The following is a 20,061-nucleotide window of genomic DNA, read 5'->3' on the forward strand; positions in this document are numbered from 1 at the left end:
TATGTGTGTGAGGAATGTGCACCAGCTTTGCCAGTTTACAGATTTAGTACAAATTGTCCCAACTGCAGTTACATGTTTTCTTTAACTGCACGACCGGCAGGCGACCACTTGATACTTTCCGTCACACTGCTGAGTGCAGGCACAAATCTTATACAGGAAAGTCAGTATGATACATTTGGTAAATTACACTTACATTGGACTTCCTAATAGTCCATCCTCTGACGTTGGGGGTTATGGCTTTTATAGCACATTTCAAGACCAGTACAATTTTGCTCGGTCTACCCAGTGATATAAACATTGCTTCTAACGGGCCATTTCTATGTTACATAATAAAGCCTGATCCACACTTACCGCCCACACGACATCCATTCTAGTTCTCACATGGCATGGACCTCCTTCAAAGAGGACACTGAGCCGGGGACTGGGCATACCGGTGTCCTGGACAGAGCCTGACGAAACATGTGCATGGTCCTATCAAACAATAGTGTTTTTCACTGAGTTAAATGGGTCTGTGAACACCTCGTCATCTCGTTTCATGGCTGTGGCTTTAATCTGTCCATAACTCTGCCATCCTTCGAGCGCTCCTTGCTGCTCTTTAAAGTTTTCTCTTTCCACAGACCCTGCACGCATCTTGCTCCCTCACGAGGGCACTCTTTAACTGTCTCTCTGTGTTCCATTACAGATTTGTTGAAATGTAGCAGACCTTTGAAGACCAGGCTCTTCTCGCTTGCTTGCTTTACTCATATCGTTCTTCTTACTTTCTCTTGTTGCTTTCTTCCTCTTTCCCTTCTGCAGTTTTTGGCATGCAAGTACCAATGTCAAGAAATCCCCAAGAGGGTGAATGCGCACCCTATAACTGATTAAACAAATATAACCTGTCATGAAGTACTGGAAATAGCTGGATGTTGTCCCATGTTTAGCTATCAGATGCATTGAAGTGTAATTAGTTGGAAATATGAGCTACTAAGTTACATTTCCACAACTATACACAATCCGTTTTCATTGACTACTGTTGCGCCAATGCAGAATATCTGCACATATCATATGTGGCATGCTATTCTTTGCAGTTGTTTGTGATCTTTTTTTTCTGAGTCATTTGCAGGAAGGACACCATTAACGTTGGTCATTATCGTTTTGTCCTTTTTCCAGAATTTTCAGTATGACAGATTCCTGAACTCAGACGGGAGTGAGAAAACGGATTTCTTCAAAAGGGGGAAAAAGTTGAAACAATACACCATGCCATGGGGGGCAGGCAAAAATGCATGCATTGGACGGTTTCATGCAATAAACAGCATCAAACAGTGAGTATGAATGCAGTCAAATTGGCCCCTGGGTCCTGACCTTTAACTGGCACATGCACTCTGCACTTAATCCAACATTCAGATCTTAATTTGCACAGGTGTAGAACAACGTATCCATTCCTTTAACATGAAGGAAATCAACAGAGCACAACACAACTTAGCACATCACAACATGCAGGAGTGTATAATAATCTTGTAGCCAATGTTATTTTTTTCTTCTTTTTAATTATTAAAAGCATGCCTCCACATCAGATTGTGTTTACGTTGAGTACATTTATTTGACTGTATTGCTTATTTTAATGTAATTGTTTTTTTTTTATAACACACTTAATAACATACCTGAGTTCAGTTTTAAGTGCGTATCCGGGATTCAAACCTCTGCTGCTCTGCATGGTCTTGCTTCCAAGACCAGCGCATTGCCCCTATGCTATCTTCCGTTTACTAATAAATTGCTTATAGCACAAACATAGCTTAGGAGCATCACAGCGCTTTACAACAGGAGGGTGCCATAATCGTGCTTGACATTTTATACAGTAAATGATGATATTAGTCATTGGTAACTAATAGTCTTACAATGGCTGCCATCCTCTCCTCCCCACATATCGAGCAGCCGCCTTACCTTCGAAATTATGAAGGATATGCACAGTGGCCATCCAAGCACTGTCTTTGCTTTACACCAACTATCTCTGGTGCGCAGAGACTCTCGTTGCGCACCCGGGCCTGAACTGCACATAAAAAGGATATTGTATGCGAGATCTTTTAAGAGTACCTGATAGGCAGCCTTGCGACTCTGAGTCATGGAACCCTTCAGAAACTTGCAATAATGTACAATTCTGGGTACTTTACCTCATGTAGGACATGGCATAGTATAAATGTCTCCTTTATGCAGTGGTAATTAGTAATTAATTTTATGAGATTTAGCCTGGACCCCAGGAAATTATTCTGTCATTGGCACCAACCTTCCCAAACTTTGTAAATTCTATAAGATCTGCACTTCTCAAATTCTGGCCAAACATCCACTTTGACCAGGATATACTTAATAATATGTGTCTAAAAATCCAAGTTGAAGGTTTTAATTGTAATCAACAATCCCATCCCAAGATCAAAATTGATTGTTCCTTTAGGATTGCCATTTTTTGCACATTTCTCAGATCGTATGGTTGTGCCAAGCTGCTGTTGCTGAGCTTTGATTGGGCCATGACAGGAGTGTAGGAGGGTGATGTCATTTGTTGAAGAACCTCATAAGCGTAGGTTTTTGTGATCTTGTGTGCTGACAGTTCTGTTTGTACAGATGTCACACAAACATTTCCAATGCAATTATTTGGGTCTTTAACCCACACGACCATCCGTGATGTCATAAAGACATTTCGGGATATACTTTTATTATGCACACAGATATCAAAAACATCGTGAAGGGTTCATATATTTTGTTTCTACCATTTGTTTCTGGTTTTTATTGTCGTTGAAATGAGAATGAATGTTGAATTTTAAAAAATGTTTGCTTTTGTTTTTCACCGTTGTAAATTAAGTTGAGGCAACTGACAAAAATCCAGCATGTATGCAGAACATCTTCAAAAAGTATCATTATAGTGAGGAAAGTAGAACACTCACATTTCACAACCGTCTCAGTTGTGTGTTCGTTTAACTGACATTGGGAGGAATTGTTAGTCCCCTGATTTACAATATCTGTGCAATCTCCCGATTAAGGCTATACTCTCTTGTAATGTTGACTTTGCATTCTACACATCAGTTGTAGAAAAAGCAGTCGCAGTTAACTTTCTCGAGTAATATCATGCTGCCAAATATTGATAGGGTTAATACCAATATAGTTGGGGGTTAAAAATGTAAACAATCGAAAATGATTGTAGAGCCATTGTAAGGAAAATTACATTCATGCAAATGTGTAATGGATCCGAAAAACTAGGGGCGTTATCAGAAGGCAATAATACATATATTTGAAAAATATACATATATAGCAAGAAGCGAGACAGAGAGAATCGAAAAAAGTCAGATTGGATTCAGGAGAAATATGGGCACACCATGAAATGGTCTGATGTTAAAATGAATACAACATCTAGCATGGGAGGGGAAATATGATTCTGTTTATATTGCATCGATAGACCTTACGGCCACATTTGACGCTGTCGATCTAAATCCCTTATGGTCTAAACTAAACTCGTGGGGCATCCCGGATGGTCTTTTAAGGATGTTCATGGGTCTGCATGCAAATTCCAACACTCAGGTGAGACTGAACCCCAAGGCGCAGCTGTCTCACCAAATTTCCACTTCTGGCGTGGTTAGGCACGGTTGCGTGTTAGCACCAGGCTTGTTTAATCTATACATGGGTGACATTGGGGAACATCTAAAGTCTTCCTCTCTGGTTACTCTGAAATTGCATAAATTAAGACCGTTTTGGCCGGCTTACACCGACGACCTTCTGATTTTCGACTGCACCCCAGTAGGACTGCAGCGCTTGATTGATGGTCTTTTATTGCTTATGGATAGACATTCTCTACAGATCAACCCAACTAAAACAAAAATAATGAAGTGCTCCAAACGTAATTAGTGTTCTACTTTCCATTGGCGCATTGGGTCTGAACCCGTTGGAGCTGTTGATGGCCTCATTTTTTTGGGATATTTTATCACCTCTAAACCTGGCAAAATGAAATCACAAAAGTTTGTTTGTTTGTTTTATTATTTGTAATGCGCAACATACCCTAGGCTAGCAGGGCGCAGCAGTTACATGAATATGCGAAGCTTAGTTACAGTACTGCCAATAATTCCATACAGGAATTATGTACAAATGTATATACAGAAAAAGCATACATCTAGGCGGAAGCTAGAATAGTAAAAAACCAACTGATAGATGAAAACATACTTGCAGCAGCAATATAAACAGGTATAGGCAAAGGTGAGGTGAACGTGTGTGTGCAAGTGTAGAGAGTGGCTCCTTACAGTGAATCCTTACTACTTGCTGCATTTAGTAATCATTCGCTTTCAGCCACGCGATAGCGTTGGTCCTAAAGTTAGTGTCGGAAAGAAAAGGTTTAGCTGTGCGGATAAGTTTACACGTGTAGGCAGTCGAGGATGCTAGGAAATTAACCTGTTTGGCAAATGAGAGGTTAGAGTCAAGCTAAAAGCCTAGTGTTTTTGCCTCGCCCCCTACCTTGATGCTATTGCCGTCGATTATGAACGAGGAATAGACAGGTCCTAGTTTTTTTAGGCTGGAGGTAGTGCCCAGGATGATGAGTTCGGTTTTATCATCATTCAGGCATAGTCCATGCGTGGCCATCCATGCCTGGATGATGATGTACACTCTGTTAACCAAGGCCAAATACATTTCATAATCCCCAGAAAGTGGGAGGACGATCTGGGTATCATCTGCATAGTTATTGTAGGTGATACCTAGATGATCCAGATCATCGAAAAGGGGCTTGGTAAAAATGTTGTAGAGTGTAGGCGAGACAGAGGAACCCTGGGGCACGCCACAGGTGATTGGTATGGGGTCGGCCGCTGCAGAAGGCAAGAAAACCTTCATGGTTCTGCCATTTAGGAAGGATCTAATCCATGTAATTGCCTCATCGGAAAAGTGTGCAGCTGTGTTAAGGTGGTTGCATAGGATAGTGTGATCGACCAAGTTGAATGCAGCCGAGAGGTCAAGGAGGAGGAGTAGGGCAGCTTTGCCGTTGTCTCTAAACTCGTCAACTTGGGGCTTAAGATCAATAAGTGCTGTCTCCGTTCGATGTTGAGGACGGAAGCCTGATTGTCTAGCGCCTAGTAAATGGTGTACTTCCAAGTGTTTTGGATTTGTACATAAGCAACTTTATCCTGAATTTTTAAGAGGCAAGGTACTGTCGTGATTGACTTGTAGTTAGTTGGCACGGTTGGGTCAAGAGTAGGTTTTTTTAGCAGTGGAAGTACCCAGGATTGTTTAAGATTGGTAGGTACCGTACCAGTAGAGAAGGAAGCGTTGGTGAGCTTTGTAATGAAAGGTGAGAGGTCTCGGCTGCATCCTTGATAAGTTGTGCAGGGCAGAGGTCACCTTGACAATTAGATGGTTTCAAGGACAGGATAATAATATCCCCATATATATGGTCGCCGTAAATAATATCGCAGGGAAAATGTTGTGGCAATATTATTTGGGTGACCATATATATGGGGACAGGGGCAAAAAAAAAATGTTTTTCAAGAAAAAAAAAGTTTGGGGGGTGCGGGTGGGTCCCCCGCATGTTCCATGCAATAATGTCGCCACAAAAAACGGCAATTTTTCGGCGATATTTTTGCATGGCGAGATTTTTGTGCCGACATTATTACATGGCACCGATAATTCTTTCCACTTCTAGAATAGCGACTTTGGTAAAGTTGGATTGTGTAGAATCAATGGCAGTGGTACTCTCAGTTGTTTTAGATGGGGGAGAGTTATTTAAGGAAGCTTTTTTACTGGAGATTTTATTTTGTAAAGTAGCTATTTTACTGGCTAGTACATTTTGGATCTCTGAGCACCATTTTTTTACTTTATTGCATTTGTCAATAGGTGCAATAGTGGTCTCTATTTCTTTCAGGATGGAGAATAATTCCTTCATATTGGATTTAGCTTGGGATATGCGTGTGTCAAAAGATATTCGTTTAGCTAGGCATATTTCTTTTTTTATAGAGGGATGAGAGTTTAGTGAGTTTGAGTTTGAGTTTGTTAGCTGCTGAAGGTAGTTTTTTCCAGACAGCCTCGCAGTTTCTCTTTTGTTGCCTTAGGTTGTTTAAGAAAGGCGTAAACCATTTGTTTAGGTGAGTTTTGGACTTACTTGGTCTAAGTTGATGGGGGCGATTTTGTCTAAGGAGGAGGTCATGATTTTATTGTATTCTTCAACCAGGGTTTCAGGATCCCTGTTATCTGGGAGTGTGTCGAGGGTAGGGAGTAGGGCAGGGATAAGCCTATCCACAGTAATACTCTTTTTATTTCTAGTTAACGTGGGTGGAGCTCTGATAACTGGTGATGGAGGGGGTCTATTGGTGGAGAGCATGAATGATATAAGGTGGCGGTCAGTCCAGGCTAATGGTGAGATAGAGAGGATATTGGCTTGACAAGTATAGTCTGCCACCCAATCGAGTATTCTACCTTTATGGTGGGTAGGTGCGTTACTTCTTTGGGTGAAGCCTATTTCTGAAAGGGTGTTGAGTGTAGTGAGGGTGAGCTGGTCTGAGGGGTCATTGAGGGCCACATTAAGGTCCCCAAGTACTAGTAGTTGTGTAGAACTTTTGAGGTTACTGGACAGGATGGTGTTAATGTCATCTTCAAATGTCCCTGGAGGGCCTGGGGGACGGTGGATCAGGTGGATATTGAGGGTTTGGGTACTTGAGAGAGGAACTTTAACAGATAGCAGTTCACAAGAGAGGATGTCGATGGGAGTGGCAAGTCTCATGGTGAGGCTACATTTGTAGATAATAGCGATGCCACCTCCTCTGGATTTTAATTTGTCTAGTCTCAATATGGAATAGCCGTCCGGGACTGCTAGCATGAGCATGGGGCATGCTGCGGAGTGTAACCATGTCTCGGTAATGGCGAGGAAATCTAAATCCTTGTTTAGGATAAGGTCAGTGATTTCTGTGCATGTGCTACTAGCGATCTGGAGTTGATTAGGGCTCCCTTGATCTGCGTGTTCAAGGTAGTGGTTGTCACGTGGTGAGTTTGTGGTGTTTTGGGTTTGCTATGCTTGACCAATCTATTTGTAAGCAAAAGTAGTTAAACAGTCGTGCCTCGGCCCTTGCAAATCAACTAGCTATGGTTGACATCCTGTATGCCAACATGCCAACTTCTCCTTATTACCATCTATTTGTTATGAGGGGAAAGTTATCCCTAAGATCTTATATGGGATGGAAGTGTAGCATGTATCCATCACAGATTATTTGCTCGTGTTTGAGGCTCTTATTTGGAGGAGGGTTCTTCGCATCCAGGGCTCGGTCCCTTTATGTGCCTTAACATACAAGCTAGCTATCATCAATGAAGGCAAGAGCACAATGGAAACATTTCTCCCTTCTAAGGAAGATCTTGCGCCCTTGCGAAGGTTCCCTGTTTGTCGATTTTAAGGTAGCCTGGTTGTAGAAAGGTTGCAGCTTAGTGACAGACCTCTGATATTCCATCAAAATCTGGGCACTCTTGCTCCTTACTTAGCTATCTATACAGACAAGAGCACTCAGCGTCTCTTTCAGCGCTTTTGTACTAATCTTTTTCTGACAAAACAGATCCTAGTCAGATATCTTATGTTGTTCCCCAAGCAAGCCGTGCATAGATTTTGGTACACCAAAGAGCAATGCGAAACCCTAAAACATCTTTTCGTTTCCTGTCCAGCAGTACATGGACAAAGGTGGAATACCCCAAAAGAAATTGTTGAGCTTGCTCGATTTGGGTGAGGAAGACCTGGTTTGGAAAGGTTGCCTGGTCGGCCATACTACATCTACAGTTGTAGAAGCAACTGCCTACTTAAAATCATTGATGCTTGATTTTTCTACTGTCACAACCGTTAGCTTCGTTGTGTCTGATTTTTGGCTTTCTGCAAGGGCTTTACCTTTTGAAATGTAAGTGTTGCTTGGTACTTGCTTCATAGGGAACTTGCTGGCTGTTGTAACCTTGTAGTTAATTAGTGCTCATGGAAATGTGTAACAATTCATATTTTGTTTAGCATTGCATGGTTTTATCTTGAAATGAAATGTAATTTGTTGTATCGTTGTTCTTTTATTATTTTAAATTGGACTATTTGTTTCCACCTAAAGTTAAAGGTTCCATTCTTTTGTTTTAACCATGTAACAATAATAAAAAAATAATGCATAGCAAAAACATACAGTTACTACTGAATGCCCCATTTTTTAATCTAGAAATAATAATAGTACACTCTCATTGTCACAAAAGAATCATAGTACAGCCTCAACCGAAAAACTCCTAGTTCTAATTAATAGTCCACTGGTGCAGTATGATGACCATTATTAAGAAAAGCACATTTTCTTGCAAGATTCTTCATGCTTATGAGCACTTAAATATTCAATGTTATTAAATACCCAATTTCATAGCATTCAATGTATTGACCTCAGATGACAGGTTGAATCAGCTCTGTCAGGACATTAGCCTGTAACCTTCAGGGAGAACCCAGATGTCTGAGGCAGTACTCAACTGTCTGTGATACTGTACCTTTTTAAGAAAGTTCAGATTAAATGTTTATCATTCTACTGACTGTAGACCTAATCATGAAACATTAATACATTGATAAGCTATGCAGGCTGTATAATTGACATGTTTTCTTGAATTTTGTAGGTTTGTATTCATCTTATTGACCTGTTTTGATCTGGAACTGAAAACTCCAGAAGAGAAATTACCAAGTTTCGACAAGAGCAGATATGGCTTCGGCATGGTCCAACCAATTAGTGACATCATGATCCGCTACAAACTCAAGGAGAATTAATCAGAGGGTAACGGTGGCCCACAGCAATCCTGTAAAACTATGATGCTCCTGAGAAGCCCACTTGGCATTTAATCTCGCTGCAGTCTGTACTTGGAATGGGCGCATCACCATGACGAAAGATCCCTCAGCCAAACGTTCTGCTTCTACCATTATAGTTCATATAGCCCTCAACTTCGAAGTCCTTACTTTAGTGTTGTTTCTTGTAGAAAAGGAACACATATTCAATTTACCAGAGAACAAACCCACAGCATGTCAGAAAACTGAATACAATGTAAATTGGAGAAAAAAGGCAACATCAAATTATGAAGACACTATTTTATGATGAATATCTTTCAGACCCCAAAATTAAACAATTGGTTAAATCTTACACTGGAACCACCAGCAGCCTGTAGGTCAAACAGCTGTCCAGACCCTGCAAACACTTTTTACACTCAGTAATAGAAAGAAATGGAGTGAGCCAGAGTGAGGCCACATCTGCAGGCAAATAGGCTTGCCCAGGATACTGTATTACAGATTTCTGTCTAGAAGCAATACTGGCTCAAATGACCACCTCGCAACAAACACCTGTGGAAAAAAATAGCTCAAAAACGTTAATATTGATATTCAAGGACTATGAATTTAGGATGCATTATAATGGTAGAAGTTGGAGGATAACTTGATGCCCAAGTGAGTCTCAATTAACAGACAATCTATTTCAAAAGGTCCCACGTGATGGATTATCATTAGGCCCATGGAATATGCTGAAAACACAAATACTCTGTCTTTTTTGATGCCTACACATTGAAAGAATATTGTCTTTAATTTGTTAGGAGGTGCTGCAGGACAAAGAAGAGAGAATGAAAGAGAATGAAAGACAAATGATAACGCTGTCTTTGCTGCACATATAGCTATCTTGGTAAATGTGGTGTAAGCTAATCAATTGGCATATGACATCAGCAGTATTAAGATGAAAATCAGCTTTAAATTGCTACTCAACAAGCGCCAACAAGCCCAAGGCAAACAGTTCCATTCTGCCCCAAAGCATGCCAGCACAGCAGCTGGAGAGACACCTAGAAAATGTTGAACTCTTAACAACTGTTGTGATGCCACATATGGGTGAAGTTTGATTAAATACATACAAAAATCTAGCAAGACTTGCCAAACATAGTCCCCTTTCGTTGTCAACATTGGGGCTTTGTTTCCAGGGATTTGAATGCTGGGTTGAATAAGTTGGGTTGGAAATTAATATGTTAAATTGCCAGCTAATGAGCAACCATGAGAATCACTGAGATTTCAAAATATACGATGTTCGTATTTTCAGAACGTGTAAAGAGCTTTTTTTTCTATTCAGTCAAGCTCCAAATAGGCTCGAAAAGGGAGAATAATTGACTTAAATGTTTACATGTTTACAATGATAATGAGAAGGTCACACTATTTAAGTTAGTCTTTGCCGTTTTGATACTATGTTGGTTAACTTCTTGTATTGTATTTTTTGTGCTTTTCAAAACTGGAAGGAATACACGTTTTAATGATAACCCTCTACGTAACCAGAACATTAGTATTTAATAATATTTTAATTACTGCCAACAATGGATATCAAAACAGTATTGTGGTCAGTGTTATTCAATATAAGCTTTATGCCAATAGAGTGCATTGGATGTAAAATGTACAAATGTCCAATAAATAAATATCAGGCGCTTTCCTCGCTCTATGCTTATTTTTTATCTCCATGTTCACTTAGGTAGCATTTAGTATTTCTAGAGAAAGTGGAAGGATGGTACTCCAGAACATTTCTCTGTGTCTGTGTACATGTGTGGGTAGCTTGATCATGTATGATTATGTGTATGTGTGTTTTTAACTTCCTTTGAGTCAGTGATTATAGCTCTGTATGATCGTACCGTGTAAAAGTTAAATCCACCTGTTTTGGTGTTTAATGATATCAAAACATATTTAGCCTTTACCAATCCCCTGTAAAGTCACTAAACTCCTCATTAGCAACGACATACATAAAGAGTAACAGCTAATTATGGTAATGGATTTTTTTGGGAGTCCTCATAGAGACATGATATTACGCCGTAGGGCCAAAGGGTGAGTGGTTTGCAAATGCCACAAGAACTCCAGGGTGACAGTATTGGATCAGATTGCCTGTTAGGTATTATTACATTACATTTAAACAAACTGTTCAAATACACACAACAGTGCAATTTCACTAAATAATACGTAAACAAAATACGTATTCATGCAAAAAAAGTAGCAGGCGCCCCTCTCTCGAAAGAACACGTCATGATAACCTGTTCTATGGTTGTTAACCACTTTGAGAGTTTGCAGCCATCTGCTTTTTACGTATTCACTGTAACAGTGTCACTGTTCTAAATAATTCAATATTTAGGAGAACATTTACATTCTTTAGGTTTATTGCAATAACTTTTGTTTGTGCATCAATGTTTTAAAATCATGCAAATATATTTTGTAAAGTTGCGGGGAGTCTATTATTTAGGCAAGTAACTTTGTAACTCTGAAATGTACATTTTTTGAATATGTAAAAGGGGTTACTAAAAACAGCAAATACAACATATTACTTAGTTCTTCTTAATAGTATACAAAATGCAGCCAATTTTTTCAAGTGAAAAATATTTCTAAAAACAGACAAGATAAACTGTGAGTTTAGTGGCTACCGCCTCCCCACAGTACTCTTGGTTGTTTTCTGTCTTTGTGCAGCGGTCAGCAACTAGAGCTGCTGCGTGAGCTAAAAAGTTTACTAATGCTACATAGACTATAGTCACAAGAAGATGAAAGTTCCAATTGTTGGTTCCTTCCATTGGAATTGTTTAATTTGTAATTTAATGCCAGCACACGTTTCAACCTTTACTCAGTGCTTCATCAAGGCATGCAGTATTTCAAATGCCGTACATGTTTTTATATTGTACCAGCGTGATAACCCGGGTGATGACTGGCAGGGCATCTCTTGCAGTTTCAGTGGAGATCACTTTCCATGAATACTCAGAGAGAAGCCCTGCCACTCATGGATTTGGACAGCATATGAAAATATTATTTATTCATGAAGGCATTCTGTCTTATCGGTATCTCTTGATCATTTACCAATGATACCCTGCATCATTTGCCAGTTACAATCAAGGGGTGCATCTCTCGTAATGGACTTGAGCCTTGTTTTGCTTTTTACTAATAACTATCTTTGACAAGAAATCATTTTATGCTTATTAAATAGCCACCGAAGTAAGCTACTCACTTTATCCGTTTGTATTCAAAATTGTTATGCTGCATAAAGTATTTGTGACAAATTAAAACCATAGAAACGCAAATGCAAAATGCATATAAAGACAATGTTGGCTGTGCAGCGTAAACAATTTTGTGTTTAGCTGTGTACTCCATGCAATAATAACATAAAATGTGTTTATTTACTATTTATTGTGCAATATTGAATGTGTTATTATATGATAATAAAAGTGCCTCATAATTGTGTCCACTCTCTTATACTTAGAGTTTCACTGAGAGCTACGACGTGACTTTTTACATCTGCAAATAAGTTGCCCTTTCTTTATAAGTGTGAGTGTGGTGGCACTCACAAAAATGAACATATTTTGCCGATTGTCCATCCATGCCTGTGATTCTGTGCACAGTAAACATTATATCCTGGGGTGATTATGTTTGGTATCAAGTGTTAGATTGTGTGGTGAACCCGTCAAGTTCAAACATGCATGGCACATGCTTTGACGTTATGGTCAATGGTGTTTGGCATGTAGTGTTTCTGTGTAATGGTTGTGTGTGGGTAAGGGGTGTTGTGGTAAAAGGATTAATGATTAGTTGGTGGTTAGTATTGGCTTGAGGCCAGGTGATGTCCCAGAGCACTGCCAACTATTGTCTTCCATCAATCTGGTGAAATGATGGATTGGTGACATCTCTTCCTGTGGCCATCTTGGATTGGTGACTTCACTTCCTGTGGTCATCTTGAGTCTGCCCTATCTCCAACTATAGGCCATAAAGGACTCCTCTGGGAACACCAATCAGGAAGAAATCACCACACCCGTACAAAAACAGTGATACCAACCACTGATGGACTAGGCAATCAGGTGACTGGAGTGTGTGTTATCACTTCTGGTTTGTGGCTACACTTTCTGACTGTAACATCACTTCCTGTGCCATCTTGTATCAGTGACATGACTTCCTGCAGTAATCTTGAATCTGTGACATCACTTTCTGTAGCCATCTTGGATCTGTGACATCACTTGCTGTGGTCTTCTTGGATTGGTGACCTCACTTCCAGCGGTCATCTTGAGTCAGCCCAATCTTCAACAATAGGCCACAAAAGACTCCTCTGGGAACACCAATCAGAACAAAACTGTCTCATCCCAGCAAAGCCAGGAACAAAAACAGAGAGACCAACCACTTATGGGCTAGGCAATCAGGTGATGACTGGGAGTCCAGCTGGGGATGTTGCAGTTAAGGGCGGAACATTTAAGGCGGAAGACCGATATTGACCAGCCGCTTTGTTAGCTATGTTTTTCTAAAATCCAACTGGTGTTAGACTTCATAATACTTATCTCTTGGTATTAGGGACCCAACTCTTAATAATGGACTGTACTACACAAGACGGTAGAGTGAATGAGCATCCAGGCTTATTTTAGGAGGGAGTTATGTGAGCTGTAGATCAGTACAAAAAAATCAGTTCATACTGAGACCCAAGAAAACACTTACTCTCTTAAAGTTATATTAAAATAGGTAGATTTATGTATGCACAATGCACTAAAGCAAATCTAAAATGCAGCAACTACCAATAACGTTCACTTATTAAAGGAATTAGATTATAAAAGGAACAATAATGCAGGTGAGTACATTTTCATATCCAGCACACAAAATGACTTCAGTTAAGGTCAATACAAGCACTTATATGTATCACCTTTGCAGAATTCAGTTTAAGGGGAAGTAAAGGTTAGACAGAACACAGCTAGAAACTCGTAACAATGTACACTCCCCAAGAGGGATTTAGGCAGTCTGTTTCCTCACTAAAAAAATGTTCACAATTCGAGTTTATGGAGGAACCAGAAATGCTAAAGCCAGTACGATCAAAAAGATGGTCCTTTGGGAAACCAGCAAAGCCACATTCAAATGGACAGCAGCGGTTTGATGAAAATCTTCAGAGAAAAGTTAAGTTACCAAACAGTTGTTCTTGTAGAAAACACAGGAGCTCAAGAGGAGCTTTTCTGCTAGTAGACAGGCTGCAAGACCTGCACAGTGGAGTTGAGGTCAGCTCCCAATTGAAGAAAACCTCTCTCCCAAAGCAAAAGAGCACCACACACGGCCTAAGGTAAGTGTAACCCAAGCCCCACAGTACCTGAAGAGTGAATTTCAAAATGTATCTGGTCGCCTTCTGGATGCAATGATGAAGACCCTGATGCTGCTCCTTCGTCGTGGTGACAAAAGGGGAGACCTTCGGTGGTCTTCTGTGGCAGCACCCGAGGGAAGGGGTTGGCCACAAAAGATTCAGCTCACGTCAGCAGCTCTTTGTGGTTTTGGCACCTTTTTCTTAGCACCAAAAAGAAGTTAATATTGCTGGTTGGATTCCCTTCAATTACTCAGTGCTGAACTCTTGTGAGGGGAATTTTGGTAAAGCATTCCTGCCTCTGGGGGTCTAGACGGATGCCTGCAAAATTAAAGCGAGATTTGATGTTCGCAAGATGATGCGTTAGAAAATGGTCCAGCCTCACTGGGAATTGGTGTTTTGCAGCCCAGGAAAATCACTGGATGTTGTCGTAGGATGGCCCAAATTGAAGAAAATCGTGAGTCTAGTTGGTTCCACTAGCTCAAGTGAGGAAGTCATCCATGGCAGAGCTTCTCTGTCGAGATGGACACGGGGTCAGTACATCTTCAGGGCTGCATTGGTACTTTGTGGTTGTTGAAGGTATTGCCGGTATTTCTGTCTTCTGCTTGAGATTTCTTGTTCCAGTGGTTGACTCTGCCTGTAGTTCAAAAATTCTCACCTTATATGCTGGAACCCATTTATTCACTCACATGGAGCTGTCAATCACCTCGGGGTTGGTGGTCCTGCAGGACAGCCAGCCACCCAGTTGGAACTCATTTCATCCCAGCACACCTACAAACAATGGACAATGATGTTTCGGGAACCTTCCTGGCTTGCCAGGCACACTGGAACCTGAGCGGCTTCCCAATAGAAGCTAGCCAAAGGCAAAACTCAGAAAGGACCCAATCCTTACAAACCAAAAATAGCAGAAAAGAAGACAGGGGTCATTTTCGGAAAATTGGCACCCATGGCTGCTGTACCGCAGCTGAGAAGTCAGACTGCTAGTAATCTGCACAATAAGGTAGAAAAGGTATCCACTGCCACTAGCCACTTAGGTTTGTCAGTCACTGTAACACAAAGTTACAGGAGTAGTGGGAAAATGAGTTACAATGTAACCCCCAGAGCCCTACATAAGGTGATGTGTGACGGACCCACAATGGAAAAGGTAAGTCTTGGAAACTGTAGTTCACGCAAGAAAATGAATTGAAACATAAAGAGAAGTCCAAGGGACTCCTCAGTGACACTGCACAGAGGGTGCTGGGTGTCACAAAGTCAAAAACAGATACCTGTATTAAACATATGGATGTAAGCATACTCCATAAAAGCAACAGAAGAATCCCAGTCAGAAAAAAGAATAAATGGTAATACAATAAAAGAAAAATATTCCAGAGTCCAGCAAAAGTGCTGAGGGTCTCTCAGGTTGAAGGGAATTAGCACAGAAACTGCATATTCTCCTTAACAATCTTCACCTATGAGCCTTTGCTTTTGCCTTCCTCACTGATTCACCTGTGAGTACCTCTAGCTTGCTGATTACTGTGTTGTCTCTCCACTTTGCAATACTCACCTATTATGCATTCACTCCCACTGCACCTGCTGCTCTTCCTACTCAGCCCTCCCTATGCTTTCTCCAATCATGCTACAACTTTCTCCTTTCCTATCCTGTTCAGAAATTTTAGATTTCAAAACCCCCACTAATCCATCTCTCTTGCACCTCCTACTTCCAACTAACAAAGTCGACAAGCTAACCATAACTTCCTTAACACCTAACCACCTTGCCTCTTTTCTTCTTCGACTCAACTTCTCTACTCTTCCTTACTGCATCAACTGAACATTGCTCTCTGGAATGCTCAGTCTGTGTACAACAATACTTCCTTTATCATTGACTGCTTTCATACCAGATTTTCTCCCTAGACTGTCTTGCTGTCACTAAAACCTGGATTTCTCCATCTGACACAGCCACCCTAGAAGCCGTACACAATTACAAACTATCCTTTATTCACTCTCCTCATCTGACTGGCAGAGGTAGAGGCATCAGACACCTACTCCTTCCTGCCTCAAACCCTCACACATCTCCAGTGCCATGTCCTCTCCTACCTCTTTTAAATTCACCATCTCTACTATTGCTCCACTTCACTCAGTTCACATCATATCCATCTATGGCCCTCCTTGACCCAATGTATTATTCTTTGATGAACTTGGCCAACTCATCAATTCTCTTTCCACTAAATCCCACCTCATTCTCTTTGGTAATTGTAAGCTACCCTCTCCAACCACTTCACAGAAATCTGGACTTCAGTCTTTCCTTATTGACCATGTTCTCTACTCTATCCATAACCTTCCTACCCACACCAAGGATAACTCTTTGGATCTTGTATTCATCTCAACCCCTCTCTCAGCCAATAATGCTATCTGATCACTCCATTGGTTCCACCACCATCACCGTTCACTTTTTGACCTCTCCTTACCACTTGCCTCACCTTTTACAAAAATGAAATGTATTCCTTCTGCTATTCCTTTCTTTCCCTCAGACCTACAGTTCTCACTTTCAGCCTTCACACATGATACCTCTTCCACTAACACAGCCTCCAGCATCTTCAATCACTACTGTATGACTCATAGTCCTCTCAAGTCCCACTGCTAACATTCCTCCTGAAACCTCAGAGTACTCAACCATGTGTTATCCCACTCATACGCTTTCTCTGCACAGACATTCATCGGTTGCCGTGCAAATAGAGGCGTCTGCCATAAATTCTCTAAAGTTCTCTCTTGATATGGCAAAAACAGAATTCTGCCTCACCCTCATTGACTCTCACTACAATCAACTTTGCCGGCTACAGGGAAACCGGCACTCACTCCTCACTCCTCCTAAACCCATGACTATCAACTCCAGTCCCACAGCTAAGGAGCAAGCTGAATACTTTGCTGCATAAATGTCTACAATTAAAGACTCTCTCATGACCTTCCTCACACTCCTCCTCCTACATTCTACAAGCTGTCTATCTACCAGCATCCTGTGCTTCTGTCTGCCACTTTAGTCACACTAATACTGAAGAAGTCCTATCTCTATTGATGGAGGCAAACCTCTCTTGTGTCCCAAATGACCCTCTTGCTCCTCAGATAGTCCAGCCCATTGCCCCTTTAGCGGCCTCTCACCCAGCTGAACTCTTCAACCTGTCCCTTGACTGTTTTCTTTCCCTCTATTTTCAAAACGGCCACAATCAACCCTCTCCTTTAAAAGTAGGAGATGACCCAACCCTCCCAGCTAACTTTCACCCTGTGTCTCTCCTTCCGCACTGCTCTAATGTACTCAAATGGTTGTGTTCAACCATCACATACATTTTTAAGACATCCACAACCTTTAAGACCCCCTACAAGCAGGTTTCCGCTCCAGTCACTCCACTGAAACTGTTTTCATGAATGTCTTCAACTTCATTACCACTGATAAACACTCCATCCTCTATCTTAATTCTCATTGACTTGTCTGCTGCCTTTGACAATATTGGTCACTCTGGTCTCCTTAATACTCTCTCTTTTCTTGGGATTCAACATTGAGCCCTTGCCTGGTTTGAATCCTACTTGGCACCTCACCAATTATCTGTCTAAGGGAACAAAAACCTCTCTCAACTCAAGCCTCTAACTATTGGTGTTCCACAAGGTTCTGTCTTGGGTCCGCTCCTCTTTACACTCTTCCCCTCTACTCTTGGGACACTAATCTCCTCCTTATGTTCACATACCAAATCTTCATGGATGACACCTAAAGCTTCTTCTCTTTTTTCCGGGAACTCTTCAATCAAATTTTTCAACTGTCTCTCTGCCATCAAATATTGGATGGCTTTGCACCCTCTGATGTTAAACTCTACCAAAATAGAGTTGCTCTTATTCCCTGGCAAATAACCTCTCTCATCTCTCCCACCTGACACCCCCTTACTCTTCTTCAGCTAGAAACCACTGTGTCACCTATGACCCTTCTCACACCTTCCCTACTTTCATCTCCAACTGTAATGGTGACTCACTTCAGCCTTCTAAATATTAGAAAAATCAGGCACCTCATTTCTTTCAACATCGGAAAGCATCTTTTAATCACTTTTGTCTTCTATAAACTGAACTACTGTGCCAGCATCCTCTTTGGTCTCCCCAACTATGCTTTCTCTCCTTTCGATAAGGTCATTAATTTCGCTACCAGGACTCTCTTTGGACTTCCTCAATTCACACCTACTTCTTCATACCGTCATCAGGCTGGATCACGGATGATGGAAAACTCGTCCAGATTTATATTTCTTCTCCTGGTTCTCAAATCTATACACAATAAGGCACCACTGTATACATCCTCCTCTATCCAACTCTACAAGCCTTTGTGTAGTCTTCTGTTTGACTATCCTTGTGGCACCTCACCCTCCCTGTGCTTCCTCTCACTTCCACTCTTTCTCTCTTCTTGCTCCACTTGCATGGAATTCTCTTCCCCCAGACATGCAAGAAACAGGGCCTCATCACAACCCTGGCGTTAAGGGGTTAACGGCACCGTAAAAGGCTGCGGCGCCGTTAAACCCTTAACGCCAGATTCCCACTTTAACGCCTGCTTTTTGCAGGCGTTAAAGTCCAAGGTGCTAAGCGACCTTGGTGCTAATTACGGCACCGTAATTTACGGTGCCGTAATTAGCACTTTCCCCATTCCCATTGAGCCCTATGGGCCAAAAATGGGAATGGGGAAGGGGCCATGGTGAATGGGGATTTACCGCCCCGCCAACCTTGGAATGGGGCGGTAAATCCGCCATCCACCATGGTGAAATCCGGCATGGACCATGGTGCTAAGAGCACCATGGTCCAACGCCAGGGTTGTAATGAGGCCCACAGTCTACACTGATCTGTTTAAAACCAAAGTAAAAGCTTACCTCCTGGCCTCTAAATTACCCTCTTACCCTACCTCTCAATTGTCTTCTAGCTAACATTGTTCCCTTCCTCCAAATTGCTGCTGTTCCTCGCTTTCTCTGCCTCCAATCTAGCACTTCATCCATCATGGTTACATCTTGCTCACAGCTGGCTGTACCACCTCCCCACACTTTCAAATGTCTAATCTTGATTGTCCTGATTCTATGTAAGTGCACCAATGTATTGTCCCTGGTGACTGTTCCATTTACTCCCCTCCACAACCTGGTCAAAATGTCACCCTATCGCATCCCATTGTAAGAAGCTCACTGCTTCTCATCAAATCCAATATGTTGTACGTTCTTTTGTGTTCAAAAGAGCATTGTCCCTTCCTCTATATAAATAAATACATAAATATCAGGTCAACTAGTGAATGCTAGTACATTACATTGAGTCAGATAGTTGCAGAATGGTAACCATCTCTGATGTTTTAACTTTACAAAAGAGCATGGTTTGTGACAGGAGGGGACGGCAACAGAAGGTACTTGAGATGTTTGTGCAGAGGGGTATTGCTGCAGGGTCCCTTGGGAGCTTTGGGAAGGAGAGACTGGAGTGGGTGATACTTGAAAGTTTTGAGGAGAAGGGGACTTCCACAGAAGCCACCAGGAGGTAAAGGTTGGTGCACTTCAGAACTGTATAAATTAGCTATATAGGAAGAGGAATGTTGGGTGCGTACATCGTTGAATTATTTATTTCCATTGCCACATACAATAGATTGCAAATCCAAAATACACCCTTATTTCTCATGTTGCTTTATCTGGCCCAGAGGAAAGATGACCCCAATATTAAAAAATGACAGGGACAAATTGCCACCCACACATTTGTGAACCACAGAAGAAACATCCAAGGAGATACGCACACTGTCTACTCAATACACTGGCACAATCCATGACAGTAAGTCCTAGTGCAAAGTTATCCCATGATGCACCAAAGCTGTGGAACAATGGGTGCTGTGCCATAATAATGGTTCAGTGCAATGTTAGTCCCTATTTCTCGTTCTGTGCTCTGAGGGACATATGAAAACCTGCTTTTACGACAGCCTCAGCACACAGAGGGACCAAATATCCTAGGGTCTTTCACCCACCAACTGACA

The 20,061-nt window shown here is 41.4% G+C and overlaps 1 protein-coding gene across 4 annotated transcripts in view; it reads left to right on the forward strand.

Annotated features, from left to right (window-relative positions):
- PTGIS (prostaglandin I2 synthase) overlaps positions 1-10,428 on the forward strand; it is a 552,295-nt gene extending 541,867 nt beyond the window's left edge. For all 4 annotated transcript variants that reach the window (XM_069651268.1, XM_069651270.1, XM_069651269.1 and 1 more), the window contains 2 exons: positions 1,150-1,301; positions 8,602-10,428. In XM_069651268.1, coding sequence (XP_069507369.1) covers positions 1,150-1,301; positions 8,602-8,749 — 300 coding nt within the window. In that variant the 3' untranslated portion in view covers positions 8,750-10,428. The remainder of the gene's footprint in view (positions 1-1,149; positions 1,302-8,601) is intronic.
- The last annotated feature ends 9,633 nt before the right edge of the window (positions 10,429-20,061 follow it).

This window comes from Ambystoma mexicanum, chromosome 3p (genome assembly GCF_040938575.1).
Source record: "Ambystoma mexicanum isolate Mex_15411 chromosome 3p, UKY_AmexF1_1, whole genome shotgun sequence".
In the NCBI taxonomy this organism is placed as follows: domain Eukaryota; kingdom Metazoa; phylum Chordata; class Amphibia; order Caudata; family Ambystomatidae; genus Ambystoma; species Ambystoma mexicanum.